Source organism: Bufo bufo, chromosome 10, assembly GCF_905171765.1.
Source record: "Bufo bufo chromosome 10, aBufBuf1.1, whole genome shotgun sequence".
NCBI classification, from domain to species: Eukaryota; Metazoa; Chordata; class Amphibia; order Anura; family Bufonidae; genus Bufo; species Bufo bufo.
The window spans coordinates 82,987,328-83,007,326 of record NC_053398.1 but is presented as its reverse complement, the minus strand read 5'-3'; the positions used below and the strand labels follow the sequence as shown (position 1 = coordinate 83,007,326).

Here is a 19,999-nt window from a genome sequence, read left to right as displayed (position 1 = left end):
TGCTTCTGGTATAAGGGGTTAAACCTTGCTGAAAAATCACAGGGGAGAAACAGGGCAGACAGCTAAGGCTACTTTCAGACTAGCGTTCAGAGAGGATCCGTCTGGTGTCTGCACAGACGGATCCTCTCCTATAATGCAGACGTTTGGATCTGTTCAGAACGGATCCATCTGCATTATAGTTTAGAAAAAATTCTAAGTCTGAAAGTTGTTCAGACGGATCCGTCCAGACTTTACATTGAAAGCCAATGGGGGACGGATCCGTTTGAAAATTTAGCCATATTGTGTCAACTTCAAACGGATCCGTCCCCATTGACTTACATTGTAAGTCTAAACGGATCCGTTTGCCTCCGCACGGCCAGGCGGACACCCGAACGCTGCAAGCAGCGTTCGGGTGTCCGCCTGCTGAGCAGAGCAGAGGCTGAACGCTGCCAGACTGATGCATTCTGAGCGGATCCACATCCACTCAGAATGCATTGGCAGCTGGACGGATGCGTTCGGGGCCGCTTGTGAGACCCTTCAAACAGAGCTCACAAGTGGAGCCCCGAACGCTAGTGTGAAAGTAGCCTAAGCCAGCAGATTGGTAGTGAAGGGGGCATGGCTTGTTACCCCAACCAGCACAGCCCATAGTGACGTTCCGTGCACAGAGGCAGATCTGCTCCCTCAGGCTAGTGCACAGAATGTCATCAGAGCAGGGAAAATAACTTGAACAACCATCCTCAACCCACAAAAATGTGAAAAAATGAAGAGAAAACAATGCATTAATTTGAATAGGTCTCTACCACATCACATCTCGCTATATAAATTAGTGCATACTACATCCCTATATGAATACATACACATTGCTCTATGATTCCCTATAAACTTTATCAACTTAAAAACAGTTTAATTTTCCAATCTATGTTTAGATGCTCCACTTCTTTTCATGCTTTATACCTTACACATGGAAAGAAAGACAAAGGTCCTTTTAGGTCTCTGATATATTATTCTAGGGGCTGTAGGGATATGAGTCAGATAATTTTAACAGATTACATTTTTTTATCTGTTAAGGAATATTCCTAATTTAATATGCACCTGTTAAAACAGGTAGATTTCTCTTTTTCATTCCTAACCTCACCACATAGATTTTGTACTTTTTAAACTCCCTACAATCCATTCCAATCCCTTCTATTTTTCCCTAGACTGTCCCTGTAACACTAGAATAGTTGCTTGTGCCTCTGTATACTCTAAAATCATGTTTTTTTTTGCTGCCAGAAACCCACCCAGAAACCCATTAGTAGCTCAACACTGTATGGCATCGGCTCGTTCTGCCCAGGCTTCTTCCTGCTGCTGCCACCCCTGATTGGCGGATGAGGCTGTATGCCATCCTCTGAGCCAAACAGGGCAAGCAATCCCCTCCACTTCCTCCCAGTGTCATGTGAACATACCTCTTTTTTCTCCCCTCGTGGTTTGTTCCTGCCAAGTCTCACCGTAAAAATGGTGCTGGGTGCCGTTTTACACAATTCATCCTAAACTAATCCAAAATCTTCGGATTGGTTTTGAGGATAAAGTTTTGTGAAATTTGAAAAAAGCTGATTTGTTTCAAATCTATTTGCTTATCTGCTTACTCAAGATCTGTGTGAGCTCCCTCCCTTACAATGGTATCATCAATATATCTTTGGTACATTTTTAAATAATTTGTCTGAAATATGCGCCCTGCAGGATTTGAAAAAAGTGTGAAAATTTTTATAAAGCTGAGAGATGGGGGGAGGGTTAGTTATTCTAAAAGCTTGTATCTATCATAGCAAAATGAATGGGACATAGAGAAAGTTGAACGGGACGACAAGTTGTAATTACAGTGTGCTCCCTCTACAAAGGAGGCAATGTGCAGGTAATTTTGAAGAGGAAGCAGCACTTGCTCAAGCAACCCCTGTTCATCTGATATTGATGACTCATGCTGAGTATATTAAACCACTGCAAAAACCTTTTAAATCTTTCAAAAATTTGTTGCATTTGGCTCAACCCCAAAGCATTACCAAAAATGTATCAGAAAATTTGTTACAAGGGTTTCATTATTTTAGGCCTCTTTCACACTTGCGTTGTCCGGATCCGTCGTGCACTCCATTTGCCGGAAGTGCCCGCCGGATCCGTAACAACACAAGTGAACTGAAAGCATTTGAAGACGGATCAAAATGCGTTCAGTGTTGCTATGGCACCCAGGACGCTATTAAAGTCCTGGCTGCCATAGTAGTAGTGGGGAGCGGGGGAGCAGTATACTTACAGTCCGTGCGGCTCCCGGGGCGCTCCAGAATGACGTCAGAGCGCCCCATGCGCATGGATCCATGCGAGCACATCATCCATGCGCGTGGGGCGCCCTGAAGTCACTCTGAAGCACCCCGGGAGCCGCACGGACGGTAAGTATACTGCTCCCCCGCTCCCCACTACACTTTACCATGGCAAACAGGACTTTAGCGTCCTGGAAGCCATGGTAACCATTTAGAAAAAGCTAAACGTCGGATCCGGTAATGCGCCGAAACGACGTTTAGCTTAAGGCCGGATCCGGATTAATGCCTTTCAATGGGCATTAATTCCGGATCCGGCCTTGCGGCAAGTGTTCAGGATTTTTGGCCGGAGCAAAAAGCGCAGCATGCTGCCGTATTTTCTCCGGCCAAAAAAGTTCCGTTCCGGAACTGAAGGAATCCTGATGCATCCTGAACGGATTTCTCTCCATTCAGAATGCATGGGGATAATCCTGATCAGGATTCTTCCGGCATAGAGCCCCGACGACGGAACTCTATGCCGGAACACAACAACGCAAGTGTGAAAGAGACCTTAGCCAATATTATTCTATTTATTTGTGTCAGAAAGCTGTCAGAAATATACTGTTAAAACACACAAACAAATGGGGAGGGGGATTTATAATAGAAGCTGTTTTACGCCTGTCTATGATAGCCCTGTGCACTGCCTGAGGCTGCGCATAATTTATGATGAGGAGTGCCCCTCATCATAAATTGGGTACAATATTCGGCAGTCCGTGCACATAAACTGAAATGTACACAAGCCCCTAGCTGGCATAGATTTCAGAAAACCCCAGAAAACCAGCGTAAAACAAGAAAAATGTTCCAGGCCCATTGACCACTTCCTTGCCATGCCCTCTTTTCGTGGGGGAATGATAAATTCCCACCCAATGTTTATGTGTGTGTATATGAGATATATATAGAGAGAGAGAGAGAGAGAGAGAATGGAAAACGATGGCGGCACTGGACAAAATGGAGTAAGCGGGTGCTAGGTCCAGGGGTATCGCTGCTTACCCGTAATAATAGTGAAGAAAGCCGGACAGCACTCCAAGTAAAAAACAAATGGTGTTTATTCACCCATGTGGAAGGCAATGTTTCAGCTCATACAAAGAGACTTTTTCAAGCTTGGGGGTATGAGCTGAAACGTTGCCTTCCACATGGGTGAATAAACACCATTTGTTTTTTACTTGGAGTGCTGTCCGGCTTTCTTCACTATATATATATATATATATATATATATATATACATTCATCTAAATAATTATTAGGAACACCTGTTCTATTTCTCATTAATGCAATTGTCTAGTCAACCAATCACATGGCAGTTGCTTCAATGCATTTAGGGGGGTGGTCCTGGTCAAGACAATCTCCTGAACTCCAAACTGAATGTCAGAATGGGAAAGAAAGGTGATTGAAGCAATTTTGAGCGTGGCATGGTTGTTGGTGCCAGACGGGCCGGTCTGAGTATTTCACAATCTGCTCAGTTAGTGGGATTTTCACGCACAACCATTTCTAGGGTTTACAAAGAATGATGTGAAAAGGGAAAAACATCAAGTATGCGGCAGTCCTGTGGGCAAAAATGCCTTGTGGATGCTAGAGGTCAGAGGAGAATGGGCCGACTGATTCAAGCTGATAGAAGAGCAACGTTGACTGAAATAACCACTTGTTACAACCGAGGTATGCAGCAAAGCATTTGTGAAGCCACAACACGCACAACCTTGAGGCGGATGGGCTACAACAGCAGAAGACCCCACTGGGTACCACTCATCTCCACTACAAATAGGAAAAAGAGGCTACAATTTGCACGAGCTCACCAAAATTGTACTGTTGAAGACTGGAAAAATGTTGCCTGGTCTGATGAGTCTCGATTTCTGTTGAGACATTCAAATGGTAGAGTCCGAATTTGGCGTAAACAGAATGAGAACATGAATCCATTCTCTGATGGCTACTTCCAGCAGAATAATGCACCATGTCACAAAGCTCGAATCATTTCAAATTGGTTTCTTGAACATGACAATGAGTTCACTGTACTAAAATGGCCCCCACAGTCACCAGATCTCAACCCAATAGAGCATCTTTGGGATGTGGTGGAACAGGAGCTTCGTGCCCTGGATGTGCATCCCTCAAATCTCCATCAACTGCAAGATGCTATCCTATCAATATGGGCCAACATTTCTAAAGAATGCTATCAGCACCTTGTGGAATTAATGCCACGTAGAATTAAGGCAGTTCTGAAGGCAAAAGGGGGTCCAACACCGTATTAGTATGGTGTTCCTAATAATTCTTTAGGTGAGTGTGTATGTATATATATATATATATATATATATATATATATAGACACGCTTTAAGACCTTCACTAATAATTGTATTGAAAAGTATTTTTCTGGGAGCTGGTCTTTCCAAAAAGTATGCATAATGTTTGATGGAACTAAAAAATCTGTCATAGAAAAACTGGTCTGCATTAAAGGTCGACTTAGGTAGCCTTTTGAAGAATTTTTTGTGTATATATTATACGGTAATTAGATGTCTTCTTTTCCATAAGGAATGGCAGCAATTAGCCAACATTTTGAACAACGTCAACAAGTCTTACAACATCTTAGCCTTGCAAGAATTTCAGTAACAGCAAAAGGTAATCAAATTGTTTATATATGTATACAGAATTTTTTTTTAATGCAAAAGAATTTGGGATCTATTTTTAAATGCTATGGAGTGTCACGGTTGTAGATACATGTATTTCTGTCTGTTTGTAATTACCAATAAATATTTATTGTGTCTAAGGCCTCATGCACACGACAGTAAAAAATGGCCGTGTGATAGCCGCTTGTGTAACGGCCATCACACAACCATTTTTTAGCACCAATTAAAGTCTATTAGGCTATTCACATGGCCGTTCTTTTAACAGCCAGTGAAAAGCGTCCGTTCAAAAATAGAACATGTTCACCAGACAGGCCCCATTGAAACCATAACCACATGGGAGCCCGCGGTGACATCATCACGCACATCGCAGGTCTTTTTGCAGGTCCTGTTTAATGAAGAGAGAAGAGACTGCTGCAGCACGAGCAAGTGGATGAGGTGAGTTTTTTTTGTCAAATCAACTCAAAAAATAACTAGGGGCCTACATTGGGGGCATTTTTTATAAGCTGGGGGCAAGAAAAAAAATAGCTACACTATGGGGGACATTATTTTAGCTGAGGTCCTAAATGGGGCATTATTAAAGCTGGGGGCAGTATATAAAAATGTGCAACACCATGGGGAACATTACTATAGCTGGGGGCCAAATCGTGGGCATTATTAAAGCTGGGGGCAGTAAGAAAAAAAAAATAGCTACACTATGGGGGACATTATTTTATCTCGGGGCCTAAATGGGGGACATTATTAAAGCTGGAGGCAGAATATAAAAATTAGCAACACCATGGGGGACATTATTTTAGCTGGGGGCCAAAATGGGGGCATTATTAAAGCTAGGGGCACTATAGAAAAAAAAATTACACCGTGGATGACATTTTTTTTAGCTGGGAGCACTATAGGGGACATTATAGGCATCATGGGGAATCATGAAAAACGGATGCAAAACAGACATTAAAAATAGCGAATTTTTATTGCGAATATCGGCACTTTGAGAATTCGCGAAGATGTAGAATATAGTGCTATATATACTTAATCGCGAATATTCTAGATTTTTTTTCATCAGTAACCTCCCTTCTTGCTAGTGGGCCAATGAGAAGGCTGCAATATCTTTGTCAGAGCTTAGCAACTTAGCAACCAATAGGAAAGTTGTCTACCCCTTTACTATATAAGAAACTCCCCAGCAGCCATTTTCTGCCGTTTTTTTGCAGTTCTGAGAGAGAGAGAGCAGTGACATTGCTGTGCTCTCATCTGGATCCTATTCCTTATCCAATTACATTAGATAGTTAGCTCATATATATATATAATACAGATAGTTAGTGGAGATAGTCAGTGTAGGTTAGATAGCGATATAGTGCAGCTGATAGATTCCAGTGCAGGGTGTTAGGTAGTGTGATAGGAATTACTGTTTCTCTGCTGTCCATACATACACGCTACAGATATTGTGATGTCACAACAATGCTTAGTGCACCAATCAGTAATATCTACTCAGACCTGATAAAATGTGAAGTTCCATGTATTGCGCAAAAAATATGCGCATCATTAGTCCCGATTTGCGCAATCACGAAAATAATGACTGGAGATCACGAATTCTAGAATTCTTGAATTTATTGAGAATAGTATGCAAAAAATTCAAGAAATATCACGAAAACGAATATTGTCGTATGCATGTAGCCTAATATTACTGAAATAGAGCTAACTACCCTGTAATTGTGTTTCAATGCAGGCAGATGGGACAAGGCTGCTAATGATGTAATTATAGATCCATGCAATCACTTTCCGACATTAGTGTCCTAGTAAATGGACACCACTAGACAGTAGGCACAATTAGGCTGGAGATAAAATAGGTATTTTATATAGTACACTTTGTGCAGCCTTCTTCATTACCCAGAAAAAGCTAACTGGATAACAAGTGGCTGAATAACATTTGTGATCCAAACAGTATCAATTAACTAATCAGCTGAAGCTAGAGCCTAAAAACACAACTCAGCAACGTTTCATTTCATTGCCACCTATCCTGATACAAGAGTCTGTTGTAATCTTCTGTAAGATAATAAGAGCTAGGAAGCTATCACTCTCTCTATGCATTTTGACACCAAAGTTTTAAGTGTCCCATCAGGAGCCAGACAGATATAGGTAGAAGATCCCTAGCATAGCAGATCCTTTAACACAACATAGAGCGCTGGTTGCAATGATGGTATACTAATGTTATTGCAGTAAAATGCTGTTTCTATAATGCTGAACAGTATCTTGCCATAATGTACAATGTGTTCAATGACACTGGTATAATAATGGTGTTATTGCTGTAAAATGCTTTTGCCGTAAGACTGAATGGTATTTTGCAGTAATATACAATGCATTCAATAACATGGGTATAATGGATTGAAACACCCAAGTTTTTAGAAAAAAGGAGCAATTTCTTAGTGTTTGCAGCAGAATGTATGCTATTGGGATGCTGGCAATAAGCCAATGAACTGGTTGGTTGTTCATACAGAAAAGTAGGGATCGACCGATTATTGGTTTTACCGATATTATCGGCCGATATTCAGGATTTTGACAGGTATCGGTATCTGCATCTATTTTGCCGATATACCGATAACGTATTGGGAACACAGAACGCGCTGCTCTCAGCGCTCTCTGTGTTCCCTCAGCAGCACAGGGGAGAAGGAAGCAGTGTCTCCCTCCCCCTGTGCTGCTGCTGCCGCTGCCGCCAATTAGAGGAGAGAGGACAAAAGAAGGTGAGGGGCTGTGGCCACCGCTCCACCAATGAAGATAAGTCTTTCATTAATTCATATACGGACCAAATTTAAACGGCGCTGATGCAGAAGAAAGACTCCGTGTTGAGATGTTACCATATAGGTAATCTTTTATTCAAAAGTCTACGCGTTTCTGGTGTGCTTTACTATATAAACTCTGTTTGGGCGCGATGTGCAGTGGAGTGTTTGCGGTTCATCTTAGAGAACAATTTCTTTATATACAACGGCATTACATATCATCAATGTCGCGGTACCGCTATGGGTACGAAAGTAGCGCCAGCTTTCGCTAACCTATTTATGGGGCACTTTGAGAATGAGTACGTCATAAACGAGCAGATCATCTACTATAAGAGATACATCGATGATATCTTTATTATCTGGGACGGGGATGAACACTCAGCCCTAAAGTTTCACGAAAAACTGAATAATACGAACTGGGGGATCACCTTCACTCCAAACTTCCAGAAACAACAAATAGATTTCCTAGACATTACTATCAATATTACAAATAACATCGTTACAACAAAGACATTTTTTAAACAGGTCGATACTAACAGTTATATACACTATAAGAGCTTTCACCACAAAAAATGGCTGCAAAATGTACCATATAGCCAGTATAAGCGCATTAGACGTAATTGCACAGAAAACGAGACGTTCAAGGAACAAGCAAAAACTATACAAAAAAGATTCACCGATAAAGGCTACCCAGGCCAATTATTAAAAGACGCATACAAAAGGAGCCTAAAAAATACACAGAAAGAATGTCTACTGAGTGTAGCCAAAGATCAAAAGGAAGAAAATCTAAAACATTTAAACCTAATTATGCAATATAATACATCTAATAAAACGATTCGCGCAATACTGTCCAAACATTGGCACGTCTTGAGGCAGGATCCTTACCTTGAAAAATATCTCCCTAATATACCTACGATCACCTACAGAAGAGCACCTACAATAAAAAGTGTCCTAGCCCCAAGCAAACAGAAAAAGCATACAAAAATCAAAAATATAACTAGAAAGGAACGCATGGGTAGCTACAAATGCGCCACGAAACGATGCCTGTGTTGCGACATGATCACACACAATAAGACCTCTTTTAGTTCCACGAAAAACGGCACAAGCTTCCCAATAAAATACCACCTAACTTGCAAAAGTAGTTACGTCATATACTTAATCGAATGTGAATGTGGCCTCCAGTATATAGGCCGCACAACACAGGAACTGCACTGCAGAGTCAACCAGCATAGGCATAACATCCAAAAACTATGCATCAAACACAGCATCTCTCGACACTGCGCCACCACACGAGAAAAAAATAGACATAAACTAACAATTACTCCTATTGACCATATACCACCCAACCCATATAATAGATTTAGTATCCTCCAAAGAAGAGAGGTCTACTGGATCTACCAACTAGATACTCTGAGGCCATATGGATTAAACGAAATGAGCGAAACCATACTCTAATAAAGAAACTATATTTACATGCACATGCATATACCGCCACCATATATATATATATATATATATTCATTTAACATACCGCCGTATACATATATTTAGTTATTTATTTATTTAACTCATTTAATTCATGTATCTCATTTAACCCACTCCCCTTTTTACTTCTTATTCCCTGTGTATACACGTGTGTACATATTTATGTGTATACAAGTATATGGGGGAAACCTTTTATGTCTTTACAAATTTCCTTTTATTATTTATTATATATTTATATATATATATTTGCATTTTTTACCCTTTATCTTTTACTATATTTTATAAGCGCACAAATACCCTTCTTCATTTCTATCCTCCACATTGCCTGCATACCTTACCCCCGCAGCCAAACATACCGGTCATTAATGCTATAAACACAATGGAATGACACTGTCATGTGATCGGGGCTATGAACACCGCCCCCTGCACGTCACTCCCAGCCTCTACGCCCCCTGTACGTCACTCCCAGCTTCTCCTCCCAGCCCTATACGTCACATAAGGGCATAGCAACGAGAGCTAGCGTCCCACACAACAGGCAACCTGGCTTCTCCCTTACCACTAGCCAGAACTCCTCCCATGTCCCGCCTGCCAATCCGTCTGTCCGGCAGTTACCACACTGCCGGCCAGCGGATCGGAAGAGGGACCATAATGCCCCACATAGGCACATTATGCCTCTGGTCAGCAATCCCCACTTATCAGCAGATTTCGCTTACAAACATCTCTGCCTGTAATCAGCGTCTAACGTTCAGTGCTCCGACACCACAGACATCCCTCCCCCGTTCTGTAACCCGCCCTTTATGCTAATCTCCCCTACCCACTGCCTTTAGAACACCAATACCGGCCGTAAGGGAGGGCACAGTGGCTTAGCAACACCAGACTCCTCCACGCCCACAAACCCGCCCCCCTCACGCCCCCTATGTCACTGCACATGGCGCCCAAACAGAGTTTATATAGTAAAGCACACCAGAACACATGTTTTATCCTAATAAGTTTTATTGTCCTGATGAAGGGGGCAGTCCGCCCCCGAAACGCGTAGACTTTTGAATAAAAGATTACCTATATGGTAACATCTCAACACGGAGTCTTTCTTCTGCATCAGCGCCGTTTAAATTTGGTCCGATCTTCTTCTTTCAACTAAACCTGCTATATGCCTTTGACCGTGAGCGACGGAAAAAGGGCATAGACCAAGGCAGCAGATGCAGACCCATCCCCCGCAGACTGGACGGGAATAATTCCAGCAAGGCGAAACATAGGTGTTGTGACTTTTCACAACACCACATGGTAAGCATAATCAGTGTAATTCTGTATTATTGTCTGTAAGGTTCTACACACGAGGCGCTGCCTCTTTCTGGTTTTTTCTTTTATATATTAATTCATATACAGGAGGCGGGAGCTGGCTGCAGAATCACATAGCCGGCTCCCGACCTCTATGAGCGGTAGCTGCGATCTGCGGTAGTTAACCCCATAGAGGTCGGGAGTCGGCTATGTGATTCTGCAGCCAGCTCCCGCCTCCTGTATATGAATTAATGAGAGATTTCTCTTCATTGGTGGCGCAGTGCGCCCCCCCACCCCCATCCCAGTATTAAAAACATTGGTGGCGCAATGCACCCCCCCACCCAAGCCCCGCCCCCCAGTATTAATCATTGGTGGCAGTGGACACAGGATCCCCTCTCCCCTGCTCCTCCGATCGGAGCCCCAGCTGTGTAATCCTGGGGCTCCGATCGGTTACCATGGCAGCCAGGACGCTATTGAAGCCCTGGCTGCCATGTTCAGCTCCATGCTGCTTTGTGCACAAAGCACAGAGCAGCAGGGACAGTGTGAGATCCTATTCACCCTGATAGAGATCTATCAGGGTGAATAGGACAAGGGTTCTAGTCCCTAAGGGAACTAAAAGTTAGTAAAAAGCAAGCTGTATGAAACAACCGTAAAAGTCCCTCACCCTCTATGCTAAGCTTTCCCTGGTAAAATCCTAACATCTCTGTAATTATTTCCCCCTATTTTCTCTCTATATAATGCCTCTATAATTTCTCTAGTACAATTGTGTCTGCAATTGTTTTTGGCAGACACTGCCACTAGAATGTCACCTTTCACAAGACTGGGAACAGCATGTTGTTTTTTCCTTCTGAGCAGAAGGACCTGCCCAGATCAGGCTTGTCAGCCATTGAACCAATCAGGGCAAGCACTCCCATCCCTCACTTCCTCCCAGTGTCATGTGATCCTTCATCTTCTTCCTCCTACCTGTTTTTCCAGCCAATTTTCCAGCGAGAATTATATTGGTCATTATGGGCAACAAAACAAGTTTTTCCTTGCACCAGTTTTGATAAATCTGCCTCAGAGTGCATCTTTCCAAATCATGCCTAATCAACTGAATGTACAACTTGTGGGATCCAATCAAGGTGTAGAAACATCTCAAATGTGATCAAGAGCTTAATTTCAAGTGTCATAGCAGAGGGTCTAAATACTTGTGTTAATGCTAAATTTTAGTTTTTCTTTTTAATAAATTAGCAAACATATCTGAAATTCAGTTTTCTCATTATAGCGCATTGAGTGCAGAATAATGAGGGAAAACTCAGTAGCACAAGGCCACAATATAACAAAATACAAAAAAAGTGAAAGGGTCTAAATACTTTCCTAATAATAATAATAATATATATATACACAGTACAGACCAAAAGTTTGGACACACCTTCTCATTCAAAGAGTTTTCTTTATTTTCATGACTATGAAGGCATCAAAACTATGAATTAACACATGTGGAATTATATACATAACAAACAAGTGTGAAACAACTGAAAATATGTCATATTCTAGGTTTTTCAAAGTAGCCACCTTTTGCTTTGATTACTGCTTTGCACACTCTTGGCATTCTCTGGATGAGCTTCAAGAGGTAGTCCCCTGAAATGGTCTTCCAACAGTCTTGAAGGAGTTCCCAGAGATGCTTAGCACTTGTTGGCCCTTTTGCCTTCACTCTGCGGTCCAGCTCACCCCAAACCATCTCGATTGGGTTCAGGTCCGGTGACTGTGGAGGCCTGGTCATCTGGCGCAGCACCCCATCACTTTCCTTCATGGTCAAATAGCCCTTACTTTCAAAGTTTACCCAATTTTTTGGCTGACTGACTGACCTTCATTTCTTAAAGTAATGATGGCCACTCATTTTTCTTTACTTAGCTGCTTTTTTCTTGCCATAATACCAATTCTAACAGTCTATTTAGTAGGACTATCAGCTGTGTATCCACCTGACTTCTCCTCAACGCAACTGATGGTCCCAACCCCATTTATAAGGCAAGAAATCCCACTTATTAAACCTGACAGGGCACACCTGTGAAGTGAAAACCATTTCAGGGGACTACCTCTTGAAGCTCATCAAGAGAATGCCAAGAGTGTGCAAAGCAGTAATCAAAGCAAAAGGTGGCTACTTTGAAGAACCTAGAATATGACATATTTTCAGTTGTTTCACACTTGTTTGTTATGTATATAATTTCACATGTGTTAATTCATAGTTTTTGATGCCTTCAGTGTGAATCTACAATTTTCATAGTCATGAAAATAAAGAAAACTCTTTGAATGAGGTGTGTCCAAACTTTTGGTCTGTACTGTACATTAGTGGCTGTAACCTCCCTTCTCCTCCTCCACCTCTTCCTCCACTTCCACCTCTGAATTCTCATCTTCTAGCACCAGTCAGCCATTAGTCAGTAGCTGGAAGTAGTGTAGCACTGCAGTGAGGAAGCGGCAACAGGCCGAGCTGAAACTAATTTGCTTAGGTGACAAATAGCATACTGCCACAGAGCTATGGCAGGGTATAACCAGGCATGGTTGTGTCTGGAAAATGGCGGTAACTTTGTGGCGGCTTTGGAGCTCGGCAAACTCACACACATACCATGCCTAGCCCACCGGTTCAACTTAGCGGTTCAGCGGTTTCTCAAAACCTACCCCAATTTGCCTGAACCACTGGTGAAGGTGCGCTGCGTGTGTGTCCATTTCCGAAAGTCATCTACAGCTGCCGCTGGTCTGGCAACGCTGCAGCCACGCTTGCAATCGCCAGCTCACCGACTGTTGTGCGACGTGAGCACGCGCTGGAACTGCACGTTCCACGTGTTGGCCAGGCTTTGTGAGCAGCAGAGAGCAGTAGTGAAATACCAGCTCCAACATGGTAGTCGCCTTTCCAGTCAGCTTCCGCTCTTCACAAGCGAGGAGTGGGCTGACTTGGGTCTTAGCTGAATTATAATTATTCTTCCAAAAACGAGCAATTTCCTGTTGTATTAATTCATGATTGTCCATTACCGACATCCAGTAAGGATTTAATCTAAATGGGGGTCTTACCATATCTTTATCATCAGTCATGCATAACTCAAGAGAAAGAGGTACATGGTCAGAGAGAGATCTGGCCTCATAGTTCATCCATTTTGCATATCTCATATATTTTTCATTTATTAAGGCCAGATCTATCCTGGACATAGATTTTCCAGATTTGCTTACGTAATAGTAGGCTCTTCTCCCTCGCCCTAAGCTTGACCAAACGTCCCCTAAGCCGGATTCCTAACAGAACCTGGCTAAGAGCGACCCCTGGGGAAAGGTATGGCAGTCCCCCCCATAGGGATCCTATCTATAGTGGGATTAATAACACAATTAAAGTCCCCAATAACTAACAGAGACATTCAGGCCATTGTTCCATAAAAGGAAGCAAGGAGTTAAGTTCATATAGGGAGAATAGAGGTGGAATATAGACAAAGGCAAAAATACATCATTTTAGAGCAAGTGTACCGTATAAAAAAACATATCTCCCCTGCCTGTCAACAGAGGATGCCTCAGAGACATAATCAATCGCCCTATGTATGAAAACTGTTACTCCTCTAGAATAACTAGTAAAAGTAGAATGATTAGTCTGAGTAGCCCATCCCCTGCCGACAAGCCGGAAAGTCTCCTCAGTAAAATGGGTCTCTGCCAGATGTCTCTGTACCAGATCAAAGACCGCTTGTCTCTTTAGTTCATCACCCAGACCCCAAACATTCCAAGTTAAGATTCTAACTGACATTAAATCAACCAAGAGTCTCAAACCCTAAAGGCTTCCAATAGTCCCAACTAGGGATGAGCGAACCCGAACTGTATCGTTCGGGTTCGTACCAAATTTTGGGGTGTCCGTGACACGGACCCGAACATTTTCGTAAAAGTCCAGGTTCGGGTTCAATGTTCGGTGCTTTCTTGGCGCTTTTTGAAAGGCTGCAAAGCAGCCAATCAACAAGCGTCATACTACTTGCCCCAAGAGGCCATCACAGCCATGCCTACTATTGGCATGGCTGTGATTGGCCAGTGCAGCATGTGACCCAGCCTCTATTTAAGCTGGAGACACGTAGCGCCGCACGTCACTCTGCTATGATCAGTTTAGGGAGAGGATGCTGCTGCTGTTAGGGAGAGATTAGGCAGGGATTTACTCAGCAAAAACACTTAATTCAGTGATCGATCTACAGCTGTGGATCATTGAACTGCTGCTATTTAATTGCTCACTGTTTTTAGGCTGCCCAGAGCGTTTTTATGTCACTTTTTTCTTGGGTGATCGGCGGCCATTTTGTGTCTTGTGGTGCGCCAGCACAAGCTGCCACCAAGTCCATTTAACCATCAATAGTGTGGTTATTTTTTTGCTATATCCTACATCAGGGGCTTCACTGTGCTTGCTATTTTATTGAGGGGTAAAATACAATTGGCCAAAAAAGCAGTACTCTAAATCTGGTGTTTCAGCTGTGGCTAGCCAATTGTAATACTATCTGCTGTCTGCCGAAGCACAGTTTTTGTTCTGGGTTGAATACAATTCCCAACTTAGCAATCCCCTAAATATATTTTTTCTGCTGTATCAGGCCAAGTTTAAATTGATCCATAAAAGGGTATATTAGATTGAAGGTGCGGATAGTGTCATCCTCAATAACTTCACACGCTACCGTGCATTTCCAAGTTTAAATAATTCTGTCCGTAAACGTATACCTGTCACCCAGCGCCTAAATAATAGGCCTCAGATTTATATTCAGCTAAATCTGTTGATAATGCTGTGGCTGGTCAATCTATTTAGTGTCTGCCAAAGCACAGTTTTTGATCTGGGTTGAAATACAATTCCCAGCTTAGAGCAGAAACCACAAATTTAGGGAATTACTATCAGGCCAAGTTTAAATCGATCCATAAAAGGGTATATTAGATTGAAGGTGCGGATAGTGTCATCCTCAATAACTTCACACGCTACCGTGCATTTCCAAGTTTAAATAATTCTGTCCGTAAACATATACCTGTCACCCAGCGCCTAAATAATAGGCCTCAAATTTATATTCAGCTAAATCTATGTTTATTGCTGAGGCTGGTCAATTTATTTAGTGTCCGCCAAAGCACAGTTTTTGTTCTGAGTTGAATACAATTCCCAACTTAGCAATTCCCTAAATCAGTGGTTTCTGCTCTATCAGGCCTACTTTAAATTTATCCATAAAAGGATATATTAGATTGAAGGTGCAGATAGGGTCATTCTCAATAACTGCACACACACGCTACCGTGCATTTCCAAGTCTAATTCTGTTCGTAAACGTATACCTGTCACCCAGCGCCTAAATAATAGGCCTCAAATTTATATTCAGCTAAATCTGTTGATACTGCTGAGGCTGGTCAATCTATTTAGCGTCTGCCAAAGCACAGTTTTTGTTCTGGGTTGAAATACAATTCCCAACTTAGAGCAGAAACCACAAATTTAGGGAATTACTATCAGGCCAAGTTTAAATCGATCCATAAAAGGGTATATTAGATTGAAGGTGCGGATAGTGTCATCCTCAATAACTTCACACGCTACCGTGCGTTTCCAAGTTTAAATAATTCTGTCTGTAAACGTATACCTGTCACCCAGCGCCTAAATACTAGGCCTACAATTTATATTCAGCTAAATCTGTCATTACTGCTGTGCCTGTATTAGTGTAATACAGTACCTAAATAGATAGCCAGAGAGTGTTAGTGCCTGTAAAAAAAGGCCTGAATTTGAATTCAATACATTGGGCCAAATAATTTTTTTCTTATTGTGGTGAACGGTAACAATGAGGAAAACATTTAGTAAGAGACGCGGACATGGTCGTGGTGGTGTTAGTGGACCCTCTGGTGCTGGGAGAGGACGTGGCCGTTCTGCCACAGCCACACGTCCTAGTGAACCAACTACCTCAGGTCCCAGTAGCCAGCAGAATTTATAGCGATATTTGGTGGGGCCCAATGCCGTTCTAAGGATGGTAAGGCCTGAGCAGGTACAGGCATTAGTCAATTGGGTGGCCGACAGTGGATCCAGCACGTTCACATTATCTCCCACCCAGTCTTCTGCAGAAAGCGCACAGATGGCGCCTGAAAACCAAGCCCATCAGTCTGTCACATCACCCCCATGCATATCAGGGAAACTGTCTGAGCCTCAAGTTATGCAGCAGTCTCTTATGCTGTTTGAAGACTCTGCTGGCAGGGTTTCCCAAGGGCATCCACCTAGCCCTTCCCCATAGAATGCACTGACGCACAACCACTTATGTTTCCTGATGATGAGGACATGGGAATACCACCTCAGCACGTCTCTGATGATGACGAAACACAGGTGCCAACTGCTGCGTCTTTCTGCAGTGTGTAGACTGAACAGGAGGTTAGGGATGAAGACGATGCAGGGGACGATGAGGTCCTAGACCCCACATGGAATGAAGGTTGTGCCACTGACTTTCACAGTTCCGAGGAAGAGGCAGTGGTGAGACCGAGCCAACAGCGTAGCAAAAGAGGGAGCAGTGGGCAAAAGCAGAACACCCACCGCCAAGAGACTCCGCCTGCTACTGACCGCCGCCATCTGGGACCGAGCACCCCAAAGGCAGCTTCAAGGAGTTCCCTGGCATGGCACTACTTCAAACAATGTGCTGACGACAAGACCCGAGTGGTTTGCACGCTGTGCCATCAGAGCCTGAAGCGAGGCTTTAACGTTCTGAACCTTAGCACAACCTGCATGACCAGGCACCTGCATGCAAAGCATGAACTGCAGTGGAGTAAACACCTTAAAAACAAGGAACTCACTCAGGCTCCCCCTGCTACCTCTTCTGCTGCTGCCGCCTCGGCCTCTTCCTCTGCCTCTGGAGGAACGTTGGCACCTGCCCCCCAGCAAACAGAGGATGTACCACCAACACCACCAACACCTCCATCACCAAGCATCTCAACCATGTCACACGGCAGCGTTCAGCTCTCCATCTCACAAACATTTGAGAGAAAGCATAAATTCCCACCTAGCCACCCTCGATCCCTGGCCCTGAATGCCAGCATTTCTAAACTACTGGCCTATGAAATGCTGTCATTCAGGCTGGTGGACACAGACAGCTTCAAACAGCTCATGTCGCTTGCTGTCCCACAGTATGTTGTTCCCAGCCGCCACTACTTCTCCAAGAGAGCCGTGCCTTCCCTGCACAACCAAGTATCCGATTAAAATCAAGTGTGCACTGCGCAACGCCATCTGTGGCAAGGTCCACCTAACCACAGATACGTGGACCAGTAAGCACGGCCAGGGACGCTATATCTCCCTAACTGCACACTAGGTAAATGTAGTGGCGGCTGGGCCCCAGGCGAAGAGCTGTTTGGCGCACGTCCTTCCGCCGCCAAGGATCGCAGGGCAACATTCTTTGCCTCCTGTTGCCTCCTCCTCCTACTCGGCTTCCTCCTCCTCTTCTTCCACCTGCTCATCCAGTCAGCCACACACCTTCACCACCAACTTCAGCACAGCCCGGGATAAACGTCAGCAGGCCATTCTGAAACTCATCTGTTTGGGGGACAGGCCCCACACCGCACAGGAGTTGTGGCGGGGTATAGAACAACAAACCGACGAGTGGTTGCTGCCGGTGAGCCTCAAGCCAGGCCTGGTGATGTGCGATAATGGGCGAAATCTCGTTGCAGCTCTGGGACTAGCCGGTTTGACGCACATCCCTGGCCTGGCGCATGTGCTGAATTTGGTGGTGCAGAAGTTCATTCACAACTACCCCGACATGTCAGAGCTGCTGCATAAAGTGCGGGCCGTCTGTGCGCGCTTCCGGTGTTCACATCCTGCCGCTGCTCGCCTGTCTACGCTACAGCGTAACTTCGGCCTTCCCGCTCACCGCCTCATATGCCACGTGCCCACAAGGTGGAACTCCACCTTGCACATGCTGGCCAGACTGTACGAGCAGCAGCAGGCAATAGTGGAGTTCCAGCTGCAGCACGCACGGTTGAGTCGCTCTGCGGAACAGCACCACTTTACCACCAATGACTGGGCCTCCATGCGAGACCTGTGTTCCTTGTTACACTGTTTCGAGTACTCCACCAACATGGCCAGTGCCGATAACCCCGTTCTCAGCGTTACTATCCCACTTCTATGCCTCCTTGAAAAAACGCTGCTGGCGATGATGGAAGAGGATGTGGCACAGGAGGAGGAGGAAGAGGGATCATTTCATAGGGTTATTCACAATTGGCTCCGAGGGTGGGTTCCTGCACCCACAAATGCCAGGTACACAATTGTCCAGTCAGGGCACAGTTCTGGAGGATGATGAGGTGAAGGATGAGGAGATGGAGGAGGAGAAACCGTGTTCACAGAAGGCTGGCACCCAAACAAGCTCATGGCCATCACTGGTGCGTGTCTGGGGGGATACAGAGGACACAGACGATACACCTACCACAGAGGACAGCTTTTCATTGCCTTTGGGCAACCTGGCACGCATGAGCGATTACATGCTGCAGTGTCTCCGCAACGACCGCCGAGTTGCCCACATTCTAACTTGTGCTGATTACTGGGTGGCCACAATGCTGGATCCCCGTTATAAGGACAACGTACCGTCCATAATTCCGTCACTGGAGCTTGATCGTAAGATGCGCGAGGCATTCCCTGGTGGCATTCCCATGTGACAATGGGGGCACAGTGGAAGCACAAGTCGAAGGCAGAGGAGGAGGAAGAGGTCGCAAATGCAGCTGGGGCACCACCAGCACCTCAGAAGGCAGGGTTAGCATGGCCGAAATGTGGAAAAGCTTTGTCAGCACGCCACAACAACCAGCACCACCAGCTGATAGGGAACGTCTTGGCAGGAGGCAACATTTCGGCAACATGGTGGAGCAGTATGTGTGCACACGCCTACACGTACTGAATTACGGGTCTGCCCCCTTCAACTTCTGGGTCTCCAAATTGGGCACATGGCCTGAGCTTGCCCTTTATGCCTTGGAGGTGCTGGCCTGCAGCCAGTGTTTAGTCTGAACGTGTGTTTTGCACGGCAGGGGTGTTATCACAGACAAGCGCAGCCGCCTGTCCACAGCCAATGTGGACAAGCTCACTTTCATTAAAATGAACCAGGCATGGATCCCACAGGACTTGTCCGTACCTTGTGCAGAAAAGACCTGTATACCGGCCTTAACCAGCCATTGTTATACTACAGCGCAATTGCTCATTGTTATATTTTGGATATTTCCCACTCTTTTGGAGTGTACCCTAATAAAAAATAACCAAAAACCAGTGTTGGCTACCTCATCCTCCTCCACCGCCGCTTCCACCTACACCGCTATGTCCACCGCCTCCTCAAACTCCTACTCCATATGGACCTTCACCTCATAAATCAAGTTTATTTTTTTTAATTTGTACGTATTTGATTTTATTTTATATAATTTCACAAATTTGTTACATTTTCGGGTGAAATTCACAAATTTTTGGGTGTGATATACCCCTGCTATACCTAGTAGACAGGTAAACAAATTTCACTAATTTGTCTGTTACATTCTCAGGTGAAATACACCAATTTTTGACTGTGATACACCCCTGCTATACCTAGTAGACAGGTAAACAAATTTCACTAATTTGTCTGTT

The 19,999-nt window shown here is 44.2% G+C and overlaps 1 protein-coding gene across 2 annotated transcripts in view; it reads left to right on the top strand.

Annotated features, from left to right (window-relative positions):
• The window catches only part of LOC120980842 (capping protein, Arp2/3 and myosin-I linker protein 3-like), a 1,329,972-nt gene that overhangs the window by 581,358 nt on the left and 728,615 nt on the right, over nucleotides 1–19,999 (top strand). For both annotated transcript variants that reach the window (XM_040410169.1, XM_040410170.1), the window contains one exon: nucleotides 4,815–4,901. In XM_040410169.1, the coding sequence (XP_040266103.1) occupies nucleotides 4,815–4,901 (87 nt within the window). The remainder of the gene's footprint in view (nucleotides 1–4,814; nucleotides 4,902–19,999) is intronic.